The sequence below is a fragment of the Babylonia areolata genome, chromosome 20, assembly GCF_041734735.1.
Source record: "Babylonia areolata isolate BAREFJ2019XMU chromosome 20, ASM4173473v1, whole genome shotgun sequence".
In the NCBI taxonomy this organism is placed as follows: domain Eukaryota; kingdom Metazoa; phylum Mollusca; class Gastropoda; order Neogastropoda; family Buccinidae; genus Babylonia; species Babylonia areolata.
The window spans coordinates 18,658,530-18,682,575 of NC_134895.1; the positions used below are offsets into that span (position 1 = coordinate 18,658,530).

The following is a 24,046-nucleotide window of genomic DNA, read 5'->3' on the forward strand; positions in this document are numbered from 1 at the left end:
CACACGTGTGCTTTTCTCTCTCTCTCTCTCTCTCTCTCTCTCTGTGTGTGTGTGTGTGTGTGTGTGTGTGTGTGTGTGTGTGTGTGTGTAATACACTTTTTTTTTTTAAATAAAAAAGAATAATGAAACAGAAAAGTATCACTCGTCAAAAACAGGAGGAAAATTATTTTAGTTCGACTTCGACTGTAAGATTCAGTGTAAGATTCAGAGATTGAACACAATGAATAGTCATGATGATGATACCAACTGCTCAATTAATTCACTGCATCTGGTTGCTATTCAAGTCATTCTCAACAGTGCTGGTATTAACAGACTAAGTTCTGACACGGTATCAAAAGCAAACGAAAAAGCTTGCAAACTGTAAATAAATAAACAACTAAGAAAAACTTATACAGTTTGGTTCCATTTCGTAACGATATGGGGTATATGACAAAAACAAAATGAATAGCCTATCTGGGGATGAACTTTCGGAGAGAACACTTCAGGCGCGATAAATAAATAAATAATTTACACCAGAGAGAGAGAGAGAGAGAGAGAGAGAGAGAGACTGTGAAGAAAGAGAGAGAGAGAGAGAGAGAGAGACGGGCAAACGGATTAGGCGGCAGAGAAGAAAGCCCGCGGTGCGGGCCTTTCATCTCAAGCCTTACCCGTTCTGGCGTTCAAGTGCAAAACTTCTCGCTTCTGTGTCAAACTCCACTGCTCACAATCGGCCAGCTCTGTCGGCACCGGCAATAATCCCCCCCCCCCCCCCAGCCCTCTGTAAGACTTGGCGTATTGAAGCGAGAAGAGCAGTCGCCAGTGTCTAAAAAGATAACCAGACTGACGAACTGGCGGAGAGAGAAGCACTTAGAGTGTTAACCACAACTCTCTTCTTAAACTGAATGCTCAGACCCTGTGGGGCGAAGTCTCATATACCTGACAGCCCCATTTTTAGAGTCCATGGTTTTGTGCTTGCTCTTTGATTTGAAAACAAAACAAAAACAAACAAACAAAAAACAAACAAATAAACAAACAAAAAAACAAAAAAGAAACAACAACTACTTTTTAGTGTAATTCTCCATACTCCTCACGATCTGCATTGGGGCAAAAGATATACAAGATCTCCATTTGTAGGATTATCATTAAGTGCTCCGTTTAGGAGTACGTATTTTTCTGGCGCCCTGCACCCACAACATTCAAAGACGGGTTTATTTTTCTTTCTGCGACTTAAGGAATCTTGAAGATCACTGCATTAAGCTTACCAGTTGTTAAGAAATACAGACATTTTTTAATCTTCCTATTTTCGTCTCTCGAAAAAAGTAAGCTGCAGCCCTGGCCAAACAGCATGAAACAAACAAACAAAAAACAAACAACAGCAATAAAAACAAAAATCACACAGCACTTCGAACCTGGAGCAGCAACAAGAAAACATAGGACACGTAGATCTATCTATATAAAATTTACGTTAGTTACTAGCAAGAAAATGTATGTGCTGTCCAAGCACCTTCAAAAAACTGAAGTACGTATGGGCCACTTATGGTCAAAATGGAGGACTGGGTTGAGGAGGAGGAGGCAGATGGGCAGAGTGAAGTGCTGAGCTCAGGCCACGGACTTGTAAAAATACTATTTTTAAGCCCGTGGCTGAGCTCTCGTGTCCAGCAGCAACAAACAGCGCGGCCCATGGCCAGGGCATGGCAAATAGGGCCAGGAGCCGGCTTGTGGACCGCCATTCATCGTAGCAGGTAACTCGGCCCTCATTGCCCGCTCTTTACGGGCGCCACATGAAAGGCCTGCCTTGTTGGCTCACCTCTTCAAGCGCCCGGGTTTCTGTCTTGACTCCCGCACGCCCGTGCCCTATAAATTTCCCCCTCCCTTCTCTTTATTGTGTGACCCGCAACAATGGGTCGGGGGGAACGGTCGGTCCAGTCGCCTGGAGCTGACCTCACCAACCTGAAGAATGTGTGTGGGGGTGCCATTGTGAGAGAGCGAGAGAAAAGAGTTGGGAGAGAAAGAGAGAGGGAGAGAGAGACCTTGATCTATTGACGGATGATGAATTGCCCGTTGGCCGTAGTAGGAAAAAAGTCCGTTTTATATCAGTTGATGTTGGGGTGGGTGAGGGGAATGAGGGAATGGGATGGTGTTTGGGTCTGCCTTTGTTCTGACCGTAAAAAATGGCATTTCTTTTGACTGACTTTCCATGTTTCCCGAGTGTGGCTAGTGTTGCCCTGTGAGCAGTGACACAGCTTGCAAAGGAAACAGCATCTTTATCTCTCTCAAAATAGAGATTTTTATGTATATTATATATAATATATTCATACACCTTTATATAAAGATGTATAAATACATTTTATATACATAAAAATTTTACTGCATTTGTAATATTAGTTATTACTCTGAATTCCACATACACACTAACATAGTTAACTGAAATTTCTGCACAACACAAATTTTATTTAAAAAACCAACACAAACTGACAGTTAACAGAAAAAAAAAAAAAGAAGTAATATTAACATTGTTAACATGAATTAAAAAATATAAAACCTCCAACTCAAAGGAATAAATGACATTTATTTACAGAGCAGTTTTAAGCTTTTATGAATCCACATAAACCTGATAACAACAGATAGAAAAATTTATATATGTATACTATATCTAAAATAATATAAATGTATACTGCAGAAGTAGCTGAGGTGCAGAGAAAGGAAAAGAATGAGAAAATGAGGAGATAGTAGGAGAACTGAAAGATAAACAGAGAGAGAGAGAGAGAGAGAGAGAGATGGCAAGAGACAGAAAGAGGGAAGGGGAAAGGGAGAAGAAGGGAGTAGGAGTAGGGGAGGCAGTGGGACAGCTACAGAAAGGCTCGAACTAAGTCAAAGAGACCAACAATTCATAGCCAACAGAGGCATTTCTGAAGTATTTATAAATGAAATAACATTTCTGACCAACTCATCAAAGTATGAAAATGTTAAATTCACACACACACACACACACACACACATATATATATATATATATGACTCAATTTTTATATGACTGTTTGACAAGGTGCTTGACTGTGTAAAGCATGGGTAGAAAGAAAAGAGGTAATATGGAAACACAGACGGAGATGAAAAACAGAGGCATGAAGAATGTTCAAGGCAGCCATGAGCAGGAGGGAAGCCACATGGGGATTGAAAGGATTAGGTGGAGAAGAGTGAGACCTACTCAAACTGTCCTTGCATGGGAGCTCAGTTCAATTCTTGGGTAAGCCTGGCCAAACAGGGCCAGTAGCATGAAAGTCCCCCTTGCCTGTGCAAATAGTCCCCAGATAATTTGGTTGCTTGCCGACAGTTTGCTGTGGCACTGCAACAACGGCTGCCCTTCTGGACTGGGCTTGATTTAAGACCAGTTTCCATCAGCTTGTCTCCGGTTTGTGTGATGCTAACACAGTGTACTTGAAATTGTCTTATTTTCATAATACAGATATGATAAAATTAAGAAACAGGCTACAGCATGCCCATTTATTTTTCAATACTATCATGCATCAATTTGAACCATATTTTCTTGCAAGAAGTGTTAATAAATTTGGGTAATCAAATCTGTAAATCTAAAGTTTTATTCAATATGATAAGTATCAAAATCAAATTAATCATAATATTTTCCATATATATATTAACTACAGTCATAGTGTTCACAAATATCAGAAAACTTAGTAAGCTGGTACCTGCATCCTCAGTATCAATTTATCATTGTTATAAACATATTATAATTATGTTTACCTACTCGCTTTATTCCTCTTGACTTTAGCTTAGACAATTCTAAAACGTTATTCTGTAATATTTTGTGATCATTTTGATGAAAGTGTTTAAAAAAAAAATCCACTTAAAAAAAAAAAAAAATCTTCTATGAGTTATTTTGTAATGATCAATCGTAAAAGCTGTTACCTGCTTTTGTTTTCCTCCATTAAAATGTTTGCAAAATACAACACATTATATATAATGAAATAGCCACCCTCCTGAACATGATGGTAGAAGTACATCATTGCAGGTAACAACTCTTCTGTGAATTACAAAATAACTTTGAAAAGATTTATTAAATGTAAAAAGTATAAAAGAGGAATAAAATAAACACTGGCAGATATGAATTAAATAATAATTTCTTTTTCCTCACATTTTCAAACTCTTTGATATGTTTTATCATTTTCCATCCATTTATGTTTTGATGGGATTATCTGTAGCACTGATCATTTTATTTATTTTTCTTAATTATTAATATTAATATTATTATCCTATAATTTTTGTTTTAAATACTTCAACAGTTCAAGGTCTTTGTCATACCTATCACAGTATTACTATTAGTGTGGATGTTGGTGTTATTCATACAGATCTATTTCTATCCATTCAGTTATACTATGCACAGACTTGTGCTTGCAGACACTGTTCAAGACACTTTTTTCATGCGTTGGTGCATCTAATTTTTTAAAATAAGATTCCTCATATATCACATTAAAAAAAAAAAAATCCAATCTAATGAAACAAAAGCCCAAAATCAGTAAATGATTACAGTGAAAAGCACAATAACTTATATATTGTATGCATACTAAAAACACACACTATGCACCTGAATACCCCAACCCTCCCACAATCACTCAACACAAATGCAGACACATAAACACGCACGCGCGTGCACGCACACACACACACACACATACACAAGCTCACCTTGGCTGCTCAAGGTACATGAACATGGATGTGCATGTTTAAAGAATACTAACAATAATACAAATGGACAGCAAAATGAAAAATATTGGTGAAGACAAGAAATAAATTACTGATTTGAACACAATGAATGGCAGGAAATAAATGAGTTTTCAAAGAGGTTTTGAAATAAGGGCTAGAAACAGCATGGTGGACAGGAAATGGGTGTGCATTCCATGAGTAAGGAGACTGGAAAGAGAAAGTGCATTTTCTATACAATCTGGTTCCATAGGAGGAAAATTTTTAAAAGGCAGTCATCACCTGATGACCAGAGCTGGCAAGATGGAGAATAAGTTACCAAGTATAATAATACAGGAGCTCAGAAAAGTAACAAAGAGCCATGCTATTCATAAATTTGTGGCATATCACATTAGCAGAGAAACAGAAAGTTTGTAATCTATTATTTTCTCAACATAGGAAACTAGTGGAGGGAATGAAGAAGAGGAGTGACATGAGCAGATTTGGGAGAATGAAAGATAAGCCATACAACATGGTTTTGGACTCTATGAAGTCTGGATAACAAGTAAGTGGGGCATCCTGCAAGGAGAGAATTACAGTACTTGTACTAAATCCTAGAACTAGGGAACAGTCAAGGGTTTTTCTCAAATCCTGAGAGTGAGACAGAAAGTGCCAAAAAGTACTTATTCTATTTTGATTTTTGAATCATATTCTGATGTGGAAAGTGAACCACATTATAAGGTATACAGTACAAATCTGTCTTTCTAGAGTTCAGACTAAACCCAATAAGAGCTACTTTTGTTTAATTGGTTTAAATATGTAATGTATGTCTGTTTCTTGAAGTTAAAGTGTCTGCCTCCATCAGCCATTTGATAACAATGGTCTCAGTTCTGAGCTCTAACTATTTCTTTCCAAAAAACTATACATGTTTTCTAAGTTTAGATCCATTCCATGCAAAGGCAGTATCAACTGAAAGATCAAAATAAAAAGTTCTCTAAAAAAAAATCAATACAAATCTGAAAGATTCAAATGGTATGAAATCAGAGATAATTAATAAAAGCTCAGTCATCTTCTTCGTTCATGGACTGCGAATCCCCCGTTCACTCATAAAAAAAAGTCATATCAACTGTTGCATGTATTCCGTTTTTACCAATGCCATGCAGGCAGTCATACTCTGTTTTCAGGGGTTGCCTGTTGGGTATGTTTACTTGCTGGGCATGTTCTTGTTTCCATAACCAACTGAACACTGGATTACGGGATCTTTAACCATTAACATGTGTATTTTATCTTTTGCATGCACATTTAAATACACATGAAGGGGGTCCACAGTTCAGCATATTTATATCAAATGGTGCCCATTGATTGATATTGAATGATACTGGCATAGTGAGAGTGTATTCATGTACAATAAAAATGATTAATTTAAATTATAAACAGAAAAAGGAGTGCTTAGCTGGAGGGGAAATGAAAAACAAAACATGTACACACACTAACACACTCACTCTTATAGACAGACAGAAAACAATAATAATAGTACTTAACTAAGACACACAACAATGATAATCTAAAAACACAACAATAATAACAATAAAACCACATATATATTTTTTTTTTAATAAACATTTAGATATGTATAGTACAGTGTGGATGCTAAGTATTGTTAGTCATTAGGATGAAATGATAAACCAAGTTTGTGTATGTATCATGCACGTGATTTAGAGTAACCAAAAGAATCCAAATGGGCACAAGACCTTGTTTAGTACTAGTCATAATGCGAGTGCACATGTGTGTAGTGACAATCTCTCACTCTCAGTCACTGTTGCATGTGTGTGTGGCTGTGCTTTGTGTGAGTGCATATGTATGCTCACTGCATGCATACATATGATACATGTGAATAAATGCATATATATGCATGAATGTGTTTAAAAAGCAAGTTACTAATATAACAATATGAGCACGCGTGCATGTGTGTGTGTGTGTGTGTGTGAATGTGTGCACGTACATAAATCAACTGAGTGTGCGTATGCATTCATGTACAACAAGCAATATTTTATAGGAAAAATAAATGAAACATTTGAGGATAAAAATACAGTGCTGATTTGGTTCTATAACAGATACTTAAAAAAACACACAACAAATGTCTGTTAGTGTTACAGATCTATACTTAAGTTAAAAAGAGAGAAAAAACAACAACATTTTGCTTTATTTGTTGTTTTTTTTATGGTGATCTAAATTCTAAATCTACTGGTAATAGTGGAAATAATGATTCTGAATCAAACAATACTCGCTTCAGAAATATTTTGTAAATTTCATACACATATAAAAAGAAAAAGACATGAAAAAAGACAAAGTGTTCATGAATATCTAATTGTACCACAACACATTGTTATTGCTTGTTAAAAATAACAGATGTGACTTACTTTCCTTTTCTGATATAATTAAAGTATTCTGATTCTGGAACAGCAGTAGACATTTTCAATAATTTCAAATATTGATAAATTCAATTTTGGTAATATACTAATTACTATATAGTATACTAGTGGGAAACTTTGGGACGGATGACACACACAGTAAGTGACCCACAATTCCATCATAAAATTAGAATAATTCATTTGTGGAACTGAACAACTTTTTTATTTTTAACCATTTACAACTACAAAAAAGTGCAATTTAAAACAGTCACTGGCCACTTTATAGATTGTACTATATATTCAGCATAAATGACTGATATAGTTGGAATTAACTGTTCTTAGATGGTTTTAAAAAAAGCATTATTTGTCCTTGAGTCTGTAAAATGATCTTAGATATGTCAGTAAAATCTTATGTGGTTTCTTTGAATTCTTGCACATTGTAAGCTTATGTCTCTTTAGGTTAAAAGAAAAAAAGCTATCTGTTCTTAAATATATAAAATCTTCTAAGATTTGATCATTGTAATTTCATGAGATCACGTTCATACTATTAGTATTAGTACATACTATGCTCACAACCACATGCTAACTTCTCTTGTGGTTTACCAGAGTTTATAAATAACTTTACTTACACAATCAAAACAACACATTAACAACGTGAAAATCTAATGACAATCATTAATGAAAACCGAATAAACTCGTTTTTACTACAACGTAAATTCATAAATGAAACACAACTTTAAGCTTAATTTTTAAAAATCCGTTTAATTGCTACTGAATTTGGTTCTGAATACAGGACATGTGCTAACCAGTCTGTTGACTATATCAAAAGGGCGAGGGAGATACACTGCAAAATAATTATCATGCATGATCCAGACTTACCTGCATATTTGTTATTCCAATTTCATCGTTGCTAAGCCATCTTAACCGCGCTGAGAGTTTCTGAGATTCATGCTGAATAATAATGCCTCCCAACATTTCGGGACTGACAGGGTCTTGTTTATTGTCGGTCACATACCCGTCGTCCACAGACGTCCGACGGTCAGTCGTACCGTCCAGATTTCTCACATTTAATTCACCCGATTCATCCACACTGTTACCAATCATCTGTCGGCCATCTTCCACAGACACACTAATTTGGATAAACACAGTAATCACAGAAAGTAACCACCAAACAGAATTTTTCCATGTCTTTTCAATGCGTCGAGTCGCCATGTTGAAATCTTAGGAGAACAGCGAGCGATGCTTCTTTGGAGGCCTATGGCACACTGAGTACTCTACAATGCGCGATCGGTGCAAACACATCCGTTGTACTCCTCTTTAAACACCATCCAGGCGTCTGCACATATGCGATAGGAAAGATATCCATGATTCTTGGCCCATTTTGACAAAAGATTTACTCTACATCTTCAGTACTCCTGTCCAGACGATTTTCTCTTCAACAATGATTGATGCATGCTAATACACAAAGCTAGAAGCAGCATTTATCAGCAGTTTCGTATCTCGATCAGGGTATCCCTCAAATACGAATCTGTGGCGCAGCGTTAACGAACAAGTAAAGCTATTGCAAGATGGCAGCGTCCTTGCTGAGGACTGTTTGCAGACGATGCTTACTGTGCAATTCTTTTTCAGCACTGACAGCGAAGTCACAGCGTCCAAAGAGTGTGCCACATTTCACAGCTGTCAGAGGACTCAGACTACAGAGTAATTATTCTAGTTTTATAATACAGCGTAATATCTGAGGTTATATAAGTTTGTATTTTTCAGTGAACGGTGACCCCAGTGACGAGTTTGTGATACCGTAGCATTAGTATTACGTAAAGTTTCTTTTTAATTTTTTTCAAATTTAATTCTCCTGACACAAGATTATTGTGTACACACTGAAACGATTTTTTTTTCTTCTCTCTCACACAGCTACTGTAATGTTTATGTGTCGGTGTAAGTTAATTGACGGGCGCAATAGCCGATCGAGTGGTTTAAGCGTTGGACTGAGGGTCCCGGGTTCGAATCACGGTAACGGCGCCTGGTGGATAAAGGGTGGAGATTTTTCCGATCTCACAGGTCAACATACGTGCAGACCGGCTTTTGAATGAACCCCTTTCGTGTGTATACGCACGCAGAAGATCAAATACGCATGTTAGAGATCCTGTAACCTATGTCAGTGTTCGGTGGGTTATAGAGACACGAAAATACCCAGCATGCATGAACCACGACAGAGTCATCGGCAAGTGGATGTTGGTCGTGTAACGGAAAGAAGAAGAAGAATTTGTGTGTGTGTGTGTGTGTGTGTGTGTGTGCGCGCGCGCGCGCGCATGCGGGTGTGTATGCGCTTGATTGTAGTGAAACATGGATGTATTTCAGTTTGTGTATTTGTAAAATTTTCTCTGATTCAGTGTCTCTCATGCAGAGAGTGATTCAGTGTCTCTCATGCAGAGGGTGATCACATGTTGGGTTGTAAGGGTGGGTACAGGTTGGTGTGCCATTGTTGATATTTAATGCTACGGATATTTTGCAGTTTGAAACAATGGAATTGGAGAAATCTTACACCATTTGGTAAAATAACCATAATGAAAACATTAGTTCTTTTTCAGTTGACTTACTTATTTGCAAACCTTCCAGATCCTCCAAACCAGTTCTTGAAACAGATAGAGTCAGAAATGTTCCAGTGTTTATGGAGTGGAAAACCAAGTAAGATATATATATAAAAGGGACTGTTCTGTTCCAGGAATATGAAAAAAGTGGTTTAAAGATGTGTCAAATATTCTTTTTTCTTCTTTCCATTACATGACCAACATCAGCTTACTGATGACTCTGTCGTGGTTGATGTATGCTGGGTATTTTTGTGTTTCCATAACCCACCAAAGACTGCCACGAACTGCGCCACTTTAAAGTGTGTATTTGATCTTCTGCATGCATGTGTGCACGAAAGGGGTTCAGGCACTAGCAGTCTGCACATATGAAGACCTGGGAGGTTGAAAAAATCTCCACCCTTCACCCACCAAGCGCACCAAACCAAAGATCGAACTCAGGAAACTCAGGCAAGAATCCAGCGCTCAAAACATTCAGCCACCACACCCGTCAGCATTAAAGATCAGTTGGTTGAGATGCCTATAGTCCAACTCAAACTTCACAGATTTCATGAATAACTTGTTCAGTTGGTTGAGATGCCCGTAGTCCAAATCAAACTTCACAGATTTCATGCATAACTTGTCCAGTTGGTTGAGATGCCTATAGTCCAAATCAAACTTCACAGATTTCATGCATAACTTGTACCCAGAGCAGAAAGAAATGAATGTTCTTGGGGAGAATATTCCAATGTTTTAATTAATAGAATAAATAACCCTTCTGGAGAAACAATGAAAACTGCTGTTCAAGATGTAAACCTAAGGATTTGAAGGAATTTTCATCTGAAAAGATACATTATAATGTTGACATAATAAGAGACAACAAAGTAGTTTATAGGAAGGAATGGGTTGATGCAGGGATAACAAAGGTCTTTCATTGGATGAGTTTAAACAAAGATTGCTACTCAGCATACTGTCAGAAGAACAAACTTATTAACATTTACTGACATTATTAGAGCAGTAAAAAAAAATATGAAAGACTTAATTTCATGCAAAATTTAGATAATGGAACTGATCAAGAAAATAAAGTATGGTGTCAAGGTAACAAGACTGTAAAGTCTATCTTACCCAAGTTTGAAACCATTCCCACAGCTGTGAGAAAATGGAACACCTTATACATGGAACTTGAGTGGAAAAACATCTTTCTTCATCCTTTTAAGCCAACAACAGACACAACTGAGATTGTTTCAGTACAGATTACTTCATCTTATCCTCCCTACCCAAAAAATCCATCATATGTGGAAGCATGCCAACTCCCCCCACTTTGTAATTTTTACAGTCTATAAATACAAACAATCCAGCACCACTTTTGGACTGTCAGATTGTACAGCAGTTTTGGAAGGATGTTGTATTCTTGCTGCACAACAGATGTTGCCATTGTGGTAGATTAACATGAGGAGAACAGCTCATTTTGTTTTGCTGTACAAAAAATGTAAAGACGGATAAAAATTTAGACTACATATCATTAACTGCAAAATTCTTCATCCATTAGTTAATGTACAGGGAACAACACCAGCACTAGACCATTTTATTAACTATATAAAAATAAGATTCAGGCTAAAAAAATATTTGTCATCATCTTTTGGGAAATATGATCAGTTCTGTTTTGCATAGCAGTTATATACGCCCTAGATTACTTAAGTAATCAGTTGATAATTAGGGAGTGGGAACAGAATGTAATCTTCCATCTCTTTGCAATGCAACCTGTAGTGACATGTATCATTTGAATGATAATGAATATACCCTGATTTATAGTTGTCATTCACAGCAAGATTCAGCCAGTTGAAACAAAACAAAAAACAACAACAGCACACTTTGACTTGTGTCTTTAATTCATGTATGATGCTTTAGAGCACACATTACGAATGATTATGGGAGTTTTGTTTTGCAATTGGTGTTATCTATGAATTTGTGTTATCTGTTGGGTAATTAATGTTATCTATGTATTCATAATGTTATCTGTGCGTACTTTATGTTATCCATGCGTTCTTGAAGTATTCCTGATGTTGTCTTGTAAATTCTCAATGTTATCTGTGCACTTTGTTCATGAAAAAGCTGTCATGAATAAAAATTATATATTGGAATGTTGTTCATCATTTTATTAAAGCTTATATTATGTTTCAGATGGTCCTCTACAAACTGGGGGATATGAATGGCAGGATCCCAAGTCAGATGATGAAATGTGTGTTGAACAGCAAAAATTCATAGCTCAGTTTGTATGAAAATGACACTGTTTGTTTCTGATATGGATGTGTTTTGAAAGAGAAAACAGTCTCCAAAATGCATCAGTTCCTGTTTCAAATTTTCCAGCTTGCAAAAATTCTTTGTGTTGACCAAAAAAAAAAGTCTTTTGCTAGCTGTGGCTATTTGGTTTTCGCCTGACACAGGAAAATCATCAACATTTGTATGGGTTGTATTTCTGTATTCTGAATGGAATATTTTAGAGCATGTCAATTCAATTGATAGCATGTCATTGAAATGGGCTAATAATAGCTTGACTGATTTTCTTCTTCGTTTCTTGGGCTGCAACTCCCACGTTCACTCGTATGCACACGAGTGGGCTTTTACATGTATGACCATTTTTACCCCATCATGTAAGCAGCCATACTCCATTTTCAGAGGTGTGTATGCTGGGTATGTTCTGGTTTCCATAACCCACCAAACACTGATATGGATTACAGGATCATTACTGTGCGTATTTGGTCTTCTGCTTGCATATACATACGAAAGGGGTTCAGGCACAAGCAGGTCTGTACATATGTTGACCTAAGAGATCGGAAAAATCTCCACCCATTACCCACCAGACCAGATGCCATTACCAAGATTCGAACTCAAGACCCACAAATGAAAAGTTCAATGCTTTTACCAGTTGGCTATTGCACCCATCCACTGATATCTATATTTTCGAAAGCAACTAGTCAAAGCAAATTTTTTTGCTCTGTATGTGAATGACAAGCTTAATTTTGGCCCGATCATCTGCAGTTCAATGAGTGCCATGTTTTGTATGGCACTTGTTATATATGATTTTATGCATTGTATACAATGTGTTTATGTACAGGTTACTTCTTTTTAATCTTCTGGTGAAAAATTGACGGAAAGGTCAACTTCTGAAGCATGCCCCAGGTTTATGATGTATTTGTGTCTGTTTTTCTTTTCCATTTTTTCCCCTCCCCACAGTTCAGTAGGATTGCTATTTCCAGGTTTTTTAGTCCTGATATGGCCATGTGTGATAAGCTTGGCTACAAGCAGCAAAGATAATGATATTAAAAGCCATGACAAAATCCTATGCAAATATTTCACATGCATAGTTTTCAGCCACATAGCCAGGAAACTTATACTTTAATTGCCAACAACTAAAACAAGGTATTATTGACTAGTTTTTGCAATGTTCATACACCATCAAAGTGTCACATACCAGTTTTTGCAGTTTTTGTTTTGAAACTTGGAATTATTTATTGTAATTTATAATCTTAATGTTACTTGATTTTATTATCTGACCTCTACAAAAGGGCTGTTTGTGGTTAAAAATAGAGAAGAAATGACTACCTTAGTACCTCAGAAATGAAATACCATATTCTGCAAAAAGTTTAAGTATCTCTTAGTTCTAATGTAAGGAAAAGTGCATAATTATTTATTTATTTGTTAATTAATTTATTTATCTATTTAATGAGAAATCTTGCTATTGTGCATATTCTTGAAACTCTGTGCACTTATTTTATTAGATGTTTCAAGCAATACAGGTTGGTGTCAGTAACAGCAGAAGTTCACAGGTTACCTTCACTTTTTTGTGTTGCTGAATCTGTATCAGAAGCTTTTGAATCTAATTTATTATAGTCATTAAACAAATCTGAAATAACACATAATATAATGAAGGCCTTGGTTTGAAGAAAAAAAAAAGTTCTTTGGGGGGGATTTTGACATCCCTACCACAATGAAATTGGTTCCAACAGTGTGTGTGTGAAACAGCTGTATGCATAACAGATACATACTCCCTCGGGGTAATCTGATATTTGCCTGTCATTTATAGCAAATATGAGTTTCAAGAATTTGTATTTCTTCACCAGTCTGCTGACTTTTATCATAAAATGAAACAGCTGAGATAAAAAAAAAAATGCAAAGAAATAGTTTGTTAGCCATTTCAACTTTGAACCAAGGTTGAGACTCAAATGATCACCATGCATAAGCAAATTCGAGCACATTAGTAAAATTCACATGAATTAATGCATGAGCTGTTCAAATAAGCATAAACATGAAAAAACATTTTTTTTTTACTCTCGTACTATGAATTCAGATTAAGATTTGAAAGCCAAATATGGAATAAAAACTTCAAAGATATATTTAGTTTATATTGTTTTATTTCAGTTTATCTTATTTTATTTTAATTCAGAATAGGCAGTTTGGTAGAAAATGATCACAGTACAGTAAGTAGAGTGGATGGCAGATTAAAAATAAATATTTAGAAAAAGAAAAAAAGAAAAGAAAAAAAAAGCAACCCATGGAATAGGACAGGTTAGGCGATAAGCAATATGACAGATTCACTTCACCTTGCCGTGGTTTTACCATGGTTCGAAGGCAAACCAGTGGTGTCAAGTTATATCTGTACAGTTATGATTCAAGATTTTGTCTTCACTTTAACAAGTCTCCAGACCTGCTTACTCAGGTGATCCTCTTCACTCTGGAGCATATGGCATTTACAAATCTTCTCCAGTCATTTCAGTCTTGAGCGAGCCAGCTGATTTCGTTCTAGGCCTTACCTGCTGTTTTCTTCTCCTCTTCCACAGTTCTTCTCCATGTGCTCAGTGATCCGCCTCTCTTTCTTTTCCTTGCTGGTGTCCATTTGAGGGCAGCATAAGGGTATTTGATTTTATTCACAAAACCTTTGGATGATTTAAATGCTTGTTATTTTTAACATTAATTTTCTTCATCTGCAGAGTGAACATCACATACATTGACAAAAATGGGACGGCGATTCCAGTGAAGGGCAAAGTGGGAGATAACGTCATGTATCTGGCCCATCGACACAGCATTGAAATAGAAGGTGGGAAGACTGACTGCTTTGGTTAATTTGTGTATGTGAGCAGGTAGTAATGTGTTAACTAATACATGTGAGGCTGATTGTGTTTTTGTATGTTTTTGTGTCTGCATTTATATATCTATCTATCTATCTGTATATATATATTTAAAAAAAAAAAAAATATGTATTTATTTTTTAATTCATCTATTTATATGTTTTTTTAAATGACAGATGAAAAGGATTGTGTCAGATGGAGATCAGTGTTAACAAGTGGAACTTGTTTGCTTGAAAAGTAATGCAGAAATGTGCAGTATCAGAGGGTATGGAACTTCATTAACATATGTTTACTTTCAACAGATGTGCTGGTATTATTTAAATTGCACACAGCATCATACCCTGTACTGTACCGGGCAATAGCAAAGAAGGCTTGTTTCCTTTGCCACCATGCACTGCCTTGGCCTGAGCTGGGTCATACTGAACAGGTCATCACCAGGATGGAGTTGTACACAGCTTCTGTGGAGAGGACCAAGACTTTCCTTCTGGTTTCGCCATGGTGTTATCATACCAGCGATCTTTCTTGTCTTCCCCACCATGTTATCTTACCAGCAGTCTAGGGAAAGGTGCATGGTATTTGTGCAAGGAAGCCCTTGTCCAATTTTTTTCAAAAAGCATCGAGGTTTTTGTGTCGGGGGTTTTGTCATTGGAAAGTGTCCAGAGGCTGACACCCTACCCTGCTATCCTGGATATCTCTTTTTGTTTGTCAGGTTTCAGAATAGGAGTGCCCCTTCAAAGTAGGGAGTCCATCTCGCATAGTGACGTGACCATGTCTGTGGACCAGATGGATGCCCACATTCACCTCCACATCCAGCCTCTGTGCAGGAAGTACATGAGGTTCATCTGTTGGGACAAGGCTGATCAGCTGTGGCTTTCCATTTGTCATATTTCTTGTACCAATTCTGTTCATTAAGGTGGTACCTGAGTTGGCCTTGGCAACTTAAAAATGATTGGCTGGTCTTGGCAGCCTCCAGAAACACCTATTTTGTCTTCAACCAATAAATCCTGAAACTGCTTAGCATGGGGTTCCGAAACAGTCCTAGCAAATGTTGTCTCTTCCCAGTACTGATTTTCTTCAGTTGGCAGAATTAGCCTCATCCACAGTCTCCTTTCTTCTGTGACTCTAAGAACATTGATGTTACCATCTCAGTGGATCTCCATCACACAAGGTGGGTTAAATGTAGATTTTTCCAATCAGCCAGGTCAGACCTGCCAGTGATTGAACCCCCTTCATGTGCATATGCATACGGAAGTTCAAATACGCACGCTGAAGATCCTGTAATTTATGTCAGCATTCATACGGGTGCAATAGCCGAGTGGTTAAAGCGTTGGACTGTCAGTCTGAGGGTCCCAGGTTCGAATCACGGTGACGGCGCCTGGTGGGTAAAGGGTGGAGATTTTTACGATCTCCCAGGTCAACATATGTGCAGACCTGCTAGTGCCTGAACCCCCTTCGTGTGTATATGCAAGCAGAAGATCAGATATGCACGTTAAAGATCCTGTAATCCATGTCAGCGTTCGGTGGGTAATGGAAACAAGAACATACCCAGCATGCACCCCCCCAGACCCCTGAAAATGGAGTGTAGCTGCCCAATGTTACATATGTTGAGTGTGTGTGTATGTGTGTGTGTGTGTACGTGCACACGCACTTGACTGAAACCTGACTGAACGACACAGAAGATGAATGATGAGTGCCCAAAGGTAGCTGTTAGTCGGCTCTACCCAGGTAGGTGGTCTTATGTGTAAATGACTCTGTGTTTGTAAAGGGCTTGGAGCTTAGTCTCTGACTGTGGATAGGTGCTGTATAAGTATCCATATCATCATCATATCATCAGCTCAGATTCCAGTGGCCAGGGACATGTCATTTTGCTGGGCTTCTGATTTTTTGTTTCATTTTGAAGCAATGGACTAAATTTTGATGGAAGCCTTTGGAAAACGAAACCACCTCTCATGTTATCATTCCCATCTCCGCACAACTACTTTTGTTTCAATGTACACTGGGAGTTCTCAGGGTCATCCACGGATAGATAATGGCTTGCAGTAGAGTTGTTAATGGTATATCAGTGCCCAGGTTGAGACCTTTAGGTCATTACCATGTAGGTACAAAGCAAACAGATGTTTCCACTCATGTATTGTGCTGTAGTGGTGTTCTATGTGAAGTAGTTCTGCAGATGCAGATTACACGTAACATGTACAGTTGTTTTTAAAAAAAACAAAAAATGGGTGGGAGTGGGTGGGGGTGGGGGGCTTTTCAACACAGAAATGTTTTCACCCTGCTATTAGGAAGCTATATTCTCTTTTCATGGTTGGATATATGCTGTGTGTGTTTATATTTCCATAATCTTGTCATGAATTACATGTAATGTGTGCCTGTTTGACTGTTTGTGTATTCATTTATATCCACACATGAAAGAGGTTTAGTACTCTTAATTGTCTGCACACACATTTGGAGACTAAGGGAAAAAAAATCTGCCCTTAGACCCGCCCTGTGCTGCCATGATTGACATTGTGGACATCACAGACCTGTGAAGTTCTAGTGCTGTAACCGCACAGGTCTCACACCTTTCATTCTATATGCGTCAGTGAAGTCTCCCGTCGGACCAATGGACGAGTAGGCAGGCAGGCTCATCTGTCGGTGTGTACGTTCCGACATTAGCCTGGTTGCCTGACCAGCACAGGTGACTTTTTTTTTTAGTGAAGAGGAGTGGTGCAGTCCCTTCCCCACTCTCTCGCCTACCAACACTCACAGTCCCACAGGTGTGGATATTGCCACATGTAGGGCATTCCATATGCACAAACTTGTTGAACAGTTGAGGTTGGTTACTTCATTTGACCATATTTCACAGCTGTAGAAAATTAAGGTTTTGTTTTCATTATGTTTCGGGGAACCTGTGATATATTAGCTCATGCTTTTTGTGATATGACTGTGGAGGTGCTATGTTTTGAATATGTTTTTGGTGAATCTGTAATATTTTAGCTGGCTGTGCAGGTGCTTGTGAAGCATCATTGGCCTGCTGTACATGCCATGTGTATGTGAAAGAAGACTTCTTTGATTCTGTACCTGAGCCAAAAGAAGAGTGAGTGAGAAGGCATTTATATATTGTAATTGCTGTGTATTCTTGTCTTGACATATTTTTATGTATCATAGGTTTTAGCTAGATTTTGGAATCATATTCTCATGAGTTGATTAAAAAAAAAAAGCCATAAGATATCCTTCCCAGTTAACATAGTCATGGGTTAATAAAGTGTACACACAGAATCGCAAATGGAGAAAAATACTACTTTTTTTGCCCTGATATAGATCGCTTGGACACATTTGGTGCAAAATGATTTTTAGGAAGTAACATTAATAGATTTTGGAAGGGTGTTTTTTTTCTTATGAAATTGTCTGTGAACAAATAGATCTGAACAGTTATCAAGAATTAAGTGCCAAACCTATCTTTAAAGTGATGAATTGAAAGTGGGAAATAATTTTTTGCTATAAGAAATGGATACAGAGGAACCTGTTCTTAGTTAAACATTTAATAAAAAAACAAAACAAAAAAACAACAACAAAAAAACACCCAGATTCATTAGCTATGAAGAGTTATTAGAAAAACTGGGAATCATAACCAACTTTCTTAATTGTATCAACTGTATTCAATCAATTAAGAATTACCTGAGAAAAAGAAACATAACGGCGGAATGTCAGAATAACAATGAGAAACCCAGCGCATTGCAAAAAAATATCCACTTCTAAAAAGGGATCAAAGGCATATTACAACATTATTATTGAAAAGATAGAGGTATCCAGTATCAAAGCCTTTTTGAACTGGGAAAAATATATCAATACACATATTATATGGGAAGAGGTTTGGTCACGAGGGGGAGGGGATTGAGGAAGGAAAAGAGAGAGAACAGAATGTGGAAAAGATAGAGTACAAAATGTAAAATGGAGAGGGTGAGATTCAGTGATTGGAGAAAGGAAAACAATATTGGAAGAGTGTGTGTGAGAGGAGGGATGTGGGAAGCGGGATTAGGAAAATAGATCTATTCCATACTGGGACCAGTTTCTGATGATTAGTCTGTTATATTGGGTTTTTGTGTTGGTGTTGTTGTTTTTCTGTTTTTTGTTTTTGTTGTTGTTTTCTTTTGATCATTTCCCCACTGCTATTGTCAATGTTTGTTAATCGTTAATGTTAATCGTTCGACGAATGTTTTTTGTTCTTTGTACTATGTAATATTTTAATTAAAAAAAAAGGGGGGGTGGGGGGGAATTACTTCCCAGCACCAAATATTTTAGACTTGATGTTCTCAGTCACACAATTCAGTTTGTGTCAGAACAACACTGTGGACTTGTTCACTTCAAATTTGGTCAAGGGTGGAAGTTTAGCCCTGTACATGGGAAAGTTGGTTGCAACTTTCAAGCGTTGTTACCATGTGAAAAACAGCCCTTTTAACATGGCCCCTTGATGTCAACTACAGTCGCATATGGTGGTGAACTGTCTGTTCGACAAACGTCACCATGGTGGTGAAAGAGTTAATTGCTGTGATCGGTTAATATGATTTCTGGCCATAAATGTGTGCAGTTTCTATTCTTGGCTTCTTCTACCACTCGCGGATATGTTGGCTAGTGTTTTATTATACATGTAATTTTCTGGGGTTTTGTTGTTAAGCAGATGTATGTTGGACTTCAATTGCACAGAATATGGTTACTTTATTTTTAAGTCTTCAGAACTTGTGACCTAGATCGGCTTAGATAAACATGTTTGCTCTTAGGTTTCGTGATACGAAATAGATTATATCTGGGTGGGTACATGCATCAACACAGTTAGATGAATAGCAAAGAAAACAGGTAAACATATTGCAAAAGAAAACAACAGAATATATGTTGCACTTAGTGCCAGTGTATAAGTGATGTGCTTATGTTTGACATATTTGAGTTGGCAGACAGCTGTAGTGTGAATGGAATCTTCCTTATTCAGTTACAGTGGATGTCCTATTTGGCTTGCAGAGCTGTTTTATTTTGATGGCTGCATAAACACTTTTTTTTTCTTTTCAGAGAGGAAGACATGCTGGATATGGCCCCTTTTCTCAAACCAAACAGCAGGTTGGGTAAGTTGAATGAATGAATAATACCAGTAAGGAGATTTCAAAAGTTTATGTAATAATTGTACACATGAATGTTTCTGAATTCATATAGCTGCAGAACAAGTTAATGTATGCTGGTGAAAGTTGGGAGATACTTCTCAAAGCATGACCAAAGCAAAAGAAACTGAAACATAATTATCTTTTTCTTTTATTATTATTTTTTCACTCACCCAAACTTACTAAACTTATTACAACCAAAGACAAGAAAAATAAAAACATATTTCCTACACAGTCTGAGTGGGTTTTTTTTTTTTTTTTTTTTTTTTTTAATTTTAAATTTTATTTTATTTTCTAGACTGAACAATGGGGTGTACTTAGCAATATGACATGTCCTGAAATGTTAAACACCAAAAGGATATTTGTCAGGACATGTTAGTCAAAATTTAACCTCTTTTGTTATTGATGTTTGTTACTTAACCTTTCCTGTATGTCGCCTAAAATTTTGTGCACTGTGTGTCATGGGTTTAGAGACACCCATGCTTTCTACCAAGGAATGACTCCTCGCCGTACGTCGTGGGTGTGCAGCAACCCATGGTTTTTGTATTGGAACTAACCCGTTTCCATATGTTGTGGGTGTACAACAACCCATGGTTTCTGAAAAGGAACTAACCCATTTCTGTACATTGTGGGTGTACAGCAACCCATGGTTTCTGTATAGGAATTAACCCCTTCACATATGGCGTGGGTGTGCAGCAACCCATGGTTTCTGTACAGGAATTAACCCCTTCCTATACGTTGTGGGTGTACAACAACCCATGGTTTCTGAAAAGGAACTAACCCATTTCTGTACGTTGTGGGTGTACAGCAACCCATGGTTTCTGTACAGGAATTAACCCCTTCACATATGTCGTGGGTGTGCAGCAACCCATGGTTTCTGTACAGGAACTAAGCCCTTCCTGTACGTTGTGGGTGTTCAGCAACCCATGGTTTCTGCATAGGAACTAACCCCTTCCTGTACGTTGTGGGTGTGCAGCAACCCATGGTTTCTGTATAGGAACTAACCCCTTCCCATATGTTGTGGGTGTGCAGCAGCCCATGGTTTCTGTACAGGAACTAACCCCTTTCCGTACGTTGTGGGTGCACAACAGCCCATGGGTTCTGTGTAGGAACTAATCCATTGCTGTACGTTGTGGGTGTACAGTTAACCCATAATCACACTCTAATGAAAGGCCCGTTTCGGTCTGATCTGTTCTGTATGTGTTGATGGCAGCTCTCTTGTGCCAAACATTATGTATTACTTTGATCTTACTGAGAGTTAGTTCTGAGTTGTTTAGATGAAATATAGCACGCTTTGAATTAAAAAGAACAAAGCAAATGCGCTTTATATTAACAGTGAACAAACAAATAATGATTCACTCCTGCCCTTTGGAGCGTATCGATGTTTTCATGGCCAGGCAACACACACACACACACACACACACACACACACTGATATAGTTGTGTTCATAGACACCCCCACCTGAGATACACATGTGCACACACACACACACACACACACACACACACCACCTGTGCACATATGCATGCACTGGCATACACACTGATGCACACACGCGCGCACACACACACACACATACACATACACATAAATGCGCGCACGCGATCTCTGTCCCTGTCTGGCCACTCTTTGTGGAACGAAAACCACAACATTTGACTAATGCTGTGTGTGTGTGTGTGTGTGATGAAATTACGTCAGCTGATGTTGCAAGATACATTTCGTGGCTGCAGCTTGTAGATGTTATTTAAATCAGGGATCTATAGATGAAGTACAAAAGATGCATATCCATTACAAACAGAATTTTTTTTTTTGCTTTGTTTTGTATCAGATTGTAGGCTAAAAGGAAACACAGTTCTTTTATGTGTTTATGTGCATACACACACACCCCATCCTCTACACACACACACACACACACACACACACACGTGCGTCCATTCCGTATGCCATCAGAAAGGATTGTGAAATTGCTGACACAAGTGTAAGTGATTCTTTTTAGCCCTTCCCCTTCTTTCCCCCTCCCCTCCTCCCTTATCGCAGGATGTGATGACAGAGCACGGTGTGTTTACTGTTTGGAGTTCAGCTGATGCTGGCGGCACTGGTACCAGTCCCCTTTCCCTTGACTGAGATGTCAGCATTCTTGGCTCTTCAGTTCTTTTTATCTAGTCCAATAAATATCCATTTTTGAAATGAGTAAAACTTCAGAGTAAAACCGCAGACTTGAACCAGGATATGATGCACAACAGACAAAAAGGCCCGATCTCTGTGGCACCAAATCCGAACAGTGGGCAAGAAGCATTTTCATGCCAACGCCCTCTCTCTCTCTCTCTCTAGCAGGCATGAGTGACATCACATAAACAACGTGTAGCGCGCAAGGCTTGTTCATTGCAAGTGTGGGTGGCTCCTCACCCATGTGATGTACAGCGCGCAAAATTTATTCTTTGAGAGTATGGGTGTGCACACACCCACCACGACCTGGGACATTTATTGTATATTCATTTCTTTGTTTATGGATAAAACAAAATAATTTTCAGTTGAAATGTAGGATGATACATTATAAACGAAGTCATGAAATTTAATGGAAGTGGCTTCAAAATTGCTTGAGTTACAGAGCAAAAACCATGTGTGTGGGTGTGAGCACAACCATGACGTACGGGAAAGGTTAAATGAATGAAGCTCGAAAAAACAGAACTAGACTGATGGTTTAGCTGTGAACACCAAGAAAGAGAGACTTAAACAAATGTGTTATTCTGATATTATTTGTATTGTTATTTCTGTTGTTATATTTTGTCCATCACTCACAAATCCTTTTTGCCCTCACCCCACTCAACCTTCAGGCTGTCAGATTATTCTGACTAAAGAGCTGGAAGGGATGGAAGTGATGTTACCACCTGCGACTCGCAATTTCTACGTCGACGGCCATGTTCCACAGCCTCACTGATGCCTCACTGCCATCACCAACACCTGGCGCAGGCTGGCAGGGGACACCACCTAGACATTCGTCCCATGCTGCTGGTCCCGGGCAGTGGCTGTGTGATTGTGTGTTGAACATCACCAGAACATTGTGTTGTCCTGAAGAGATTGCCGTTTGTTCTTTTTTGTTTGGGATGGGTTTTTTGGGTGGGTTTTTTTTTTTTACCCTCTCAGTGGGGTTGGGTTGGGGGGTGGGGGGTTAGTTTTTTGAGTTCTCCACTAAAGTTTTGAAAGGAAGTGTGTAAATGTGCGTGTGTGCAAATATGGTACGGAACCAGACATTCTAAAAAAAAAAGAATGTCATTGTTTGCGCATGTGTTATACAGTCTGGCAGGCAGATTGTCTTGTTGTGGACATATGATTATTTTCAAAATACACAGCAATTGTATTATTTAATGTGAGTGTAGGTCATTTTATACATGCTGTTTCTGAGAAAATTGGGTTTGTGATCACACATATATATGCAGTGCATACATACGTAGTACGTGGAACTTGTTACTAAGGCTACATTTACACTAGGCCGGTATCTTAGCTCAACTAGTTGAGCTAAGTTGAGCGTCAACTAACGATATCTCCGCTCAACGTTGGTCAACTAGTTACCGAATTCAGGTTGCCTCAACTCCCTTGCGAATGCAGTTTTTTTTTTTTTTTAAATAAGCCCCGCCTCCCCGCCACGTCACACGCGCAGCAAGCGCTGGGCGCTTTTATACAGCATTTTTACTGGCAACTACCACCAACTGCCAACAACTGTTGCGTTAACTTGTGCTCAACTTGGAAAGTTGACATGTAGTTGGTGTGGGTCTTGGCTCAACTTCCAAGATAGTATAAATAAAGCTCTCGTGGTAGCTATTCAGTCCATCTTGCCTCTTGTCGAAAAGAAAGGGATTTCTCTTCAGAAAATCCAAGACCTGCTCCTTTTGATTCTCGGTGAGCCTGTGCTGCTTGAGGAACTTGCCCTTCTTGTCAGTCTGGGTGGGGGTGGACTCGATCCCCGGGGTGTGCTCTGCAGCATCTCCAGGAGTCGACGGCACATCATCAGGAACAACTGCGGAATCAGGACTCGACATCTTGTTGTTGCAGGGTCGACAGTGAAAAACCCTAGTAGCAGCCAAAGATTTGAATGAAATGCGCGCAAAGATATCGTGTGATGGTCTGGTTTATATACTGTGCGCAC

General features: G+C 38.3%; 2 protein-coding genes across 2 annotated transcripts in view; one reads left to right on the top strand and one right to left on the bottom strand.

Moving 5' to 3' along the window:
* LOC143295292 (VWFA and cache domain-containing protein 1-like) overlaps nt 1–8,512 on the bottom strand; it is a 75,455-nt gene extending 66,943 nt beyond the window's left edge. The window contains exon 1 of the mRNA XM_076606913.1: nt 7,965–8,512. Within this exon, the coding sequence (XP_076463028.1) occupies nt 7,965–8,297 (333 nt within the window). The 5' untranslated portion in view covers nt 8,298–8,512. The remainder of the gene's footprint in view (nt 1–7,964) is intronic.
* Nucleotides 8,513–8,651: 139 nt separating this feature from the next.
* On the top strand, nt 8,652–23,000 carry LOC143295014 (adrenodoxin-like protein 1, mitochondrial). Its single transcript, XM_076606550.1, has 6 exons — nt 8,652–8,786; nt 11,831–11,888; nt 14,638–14,744; nt 17,764–17,851; nt 19,816–19,868; nt 22,737–23,000. Exons 1-6 carry the CDS (start codon nt 8,654–8,656, stop codon nt 22,838–22,840), a joined length of 543 nt encoding a protein of 180 aa, XP_076462665.1. The 5' UTR covers nt 8,652–8,653; the 3' UTR covers nt 22,841–23,000.
* Nucleotides 23,001–24,046: the final 1,046 nt, after the last annotated feature.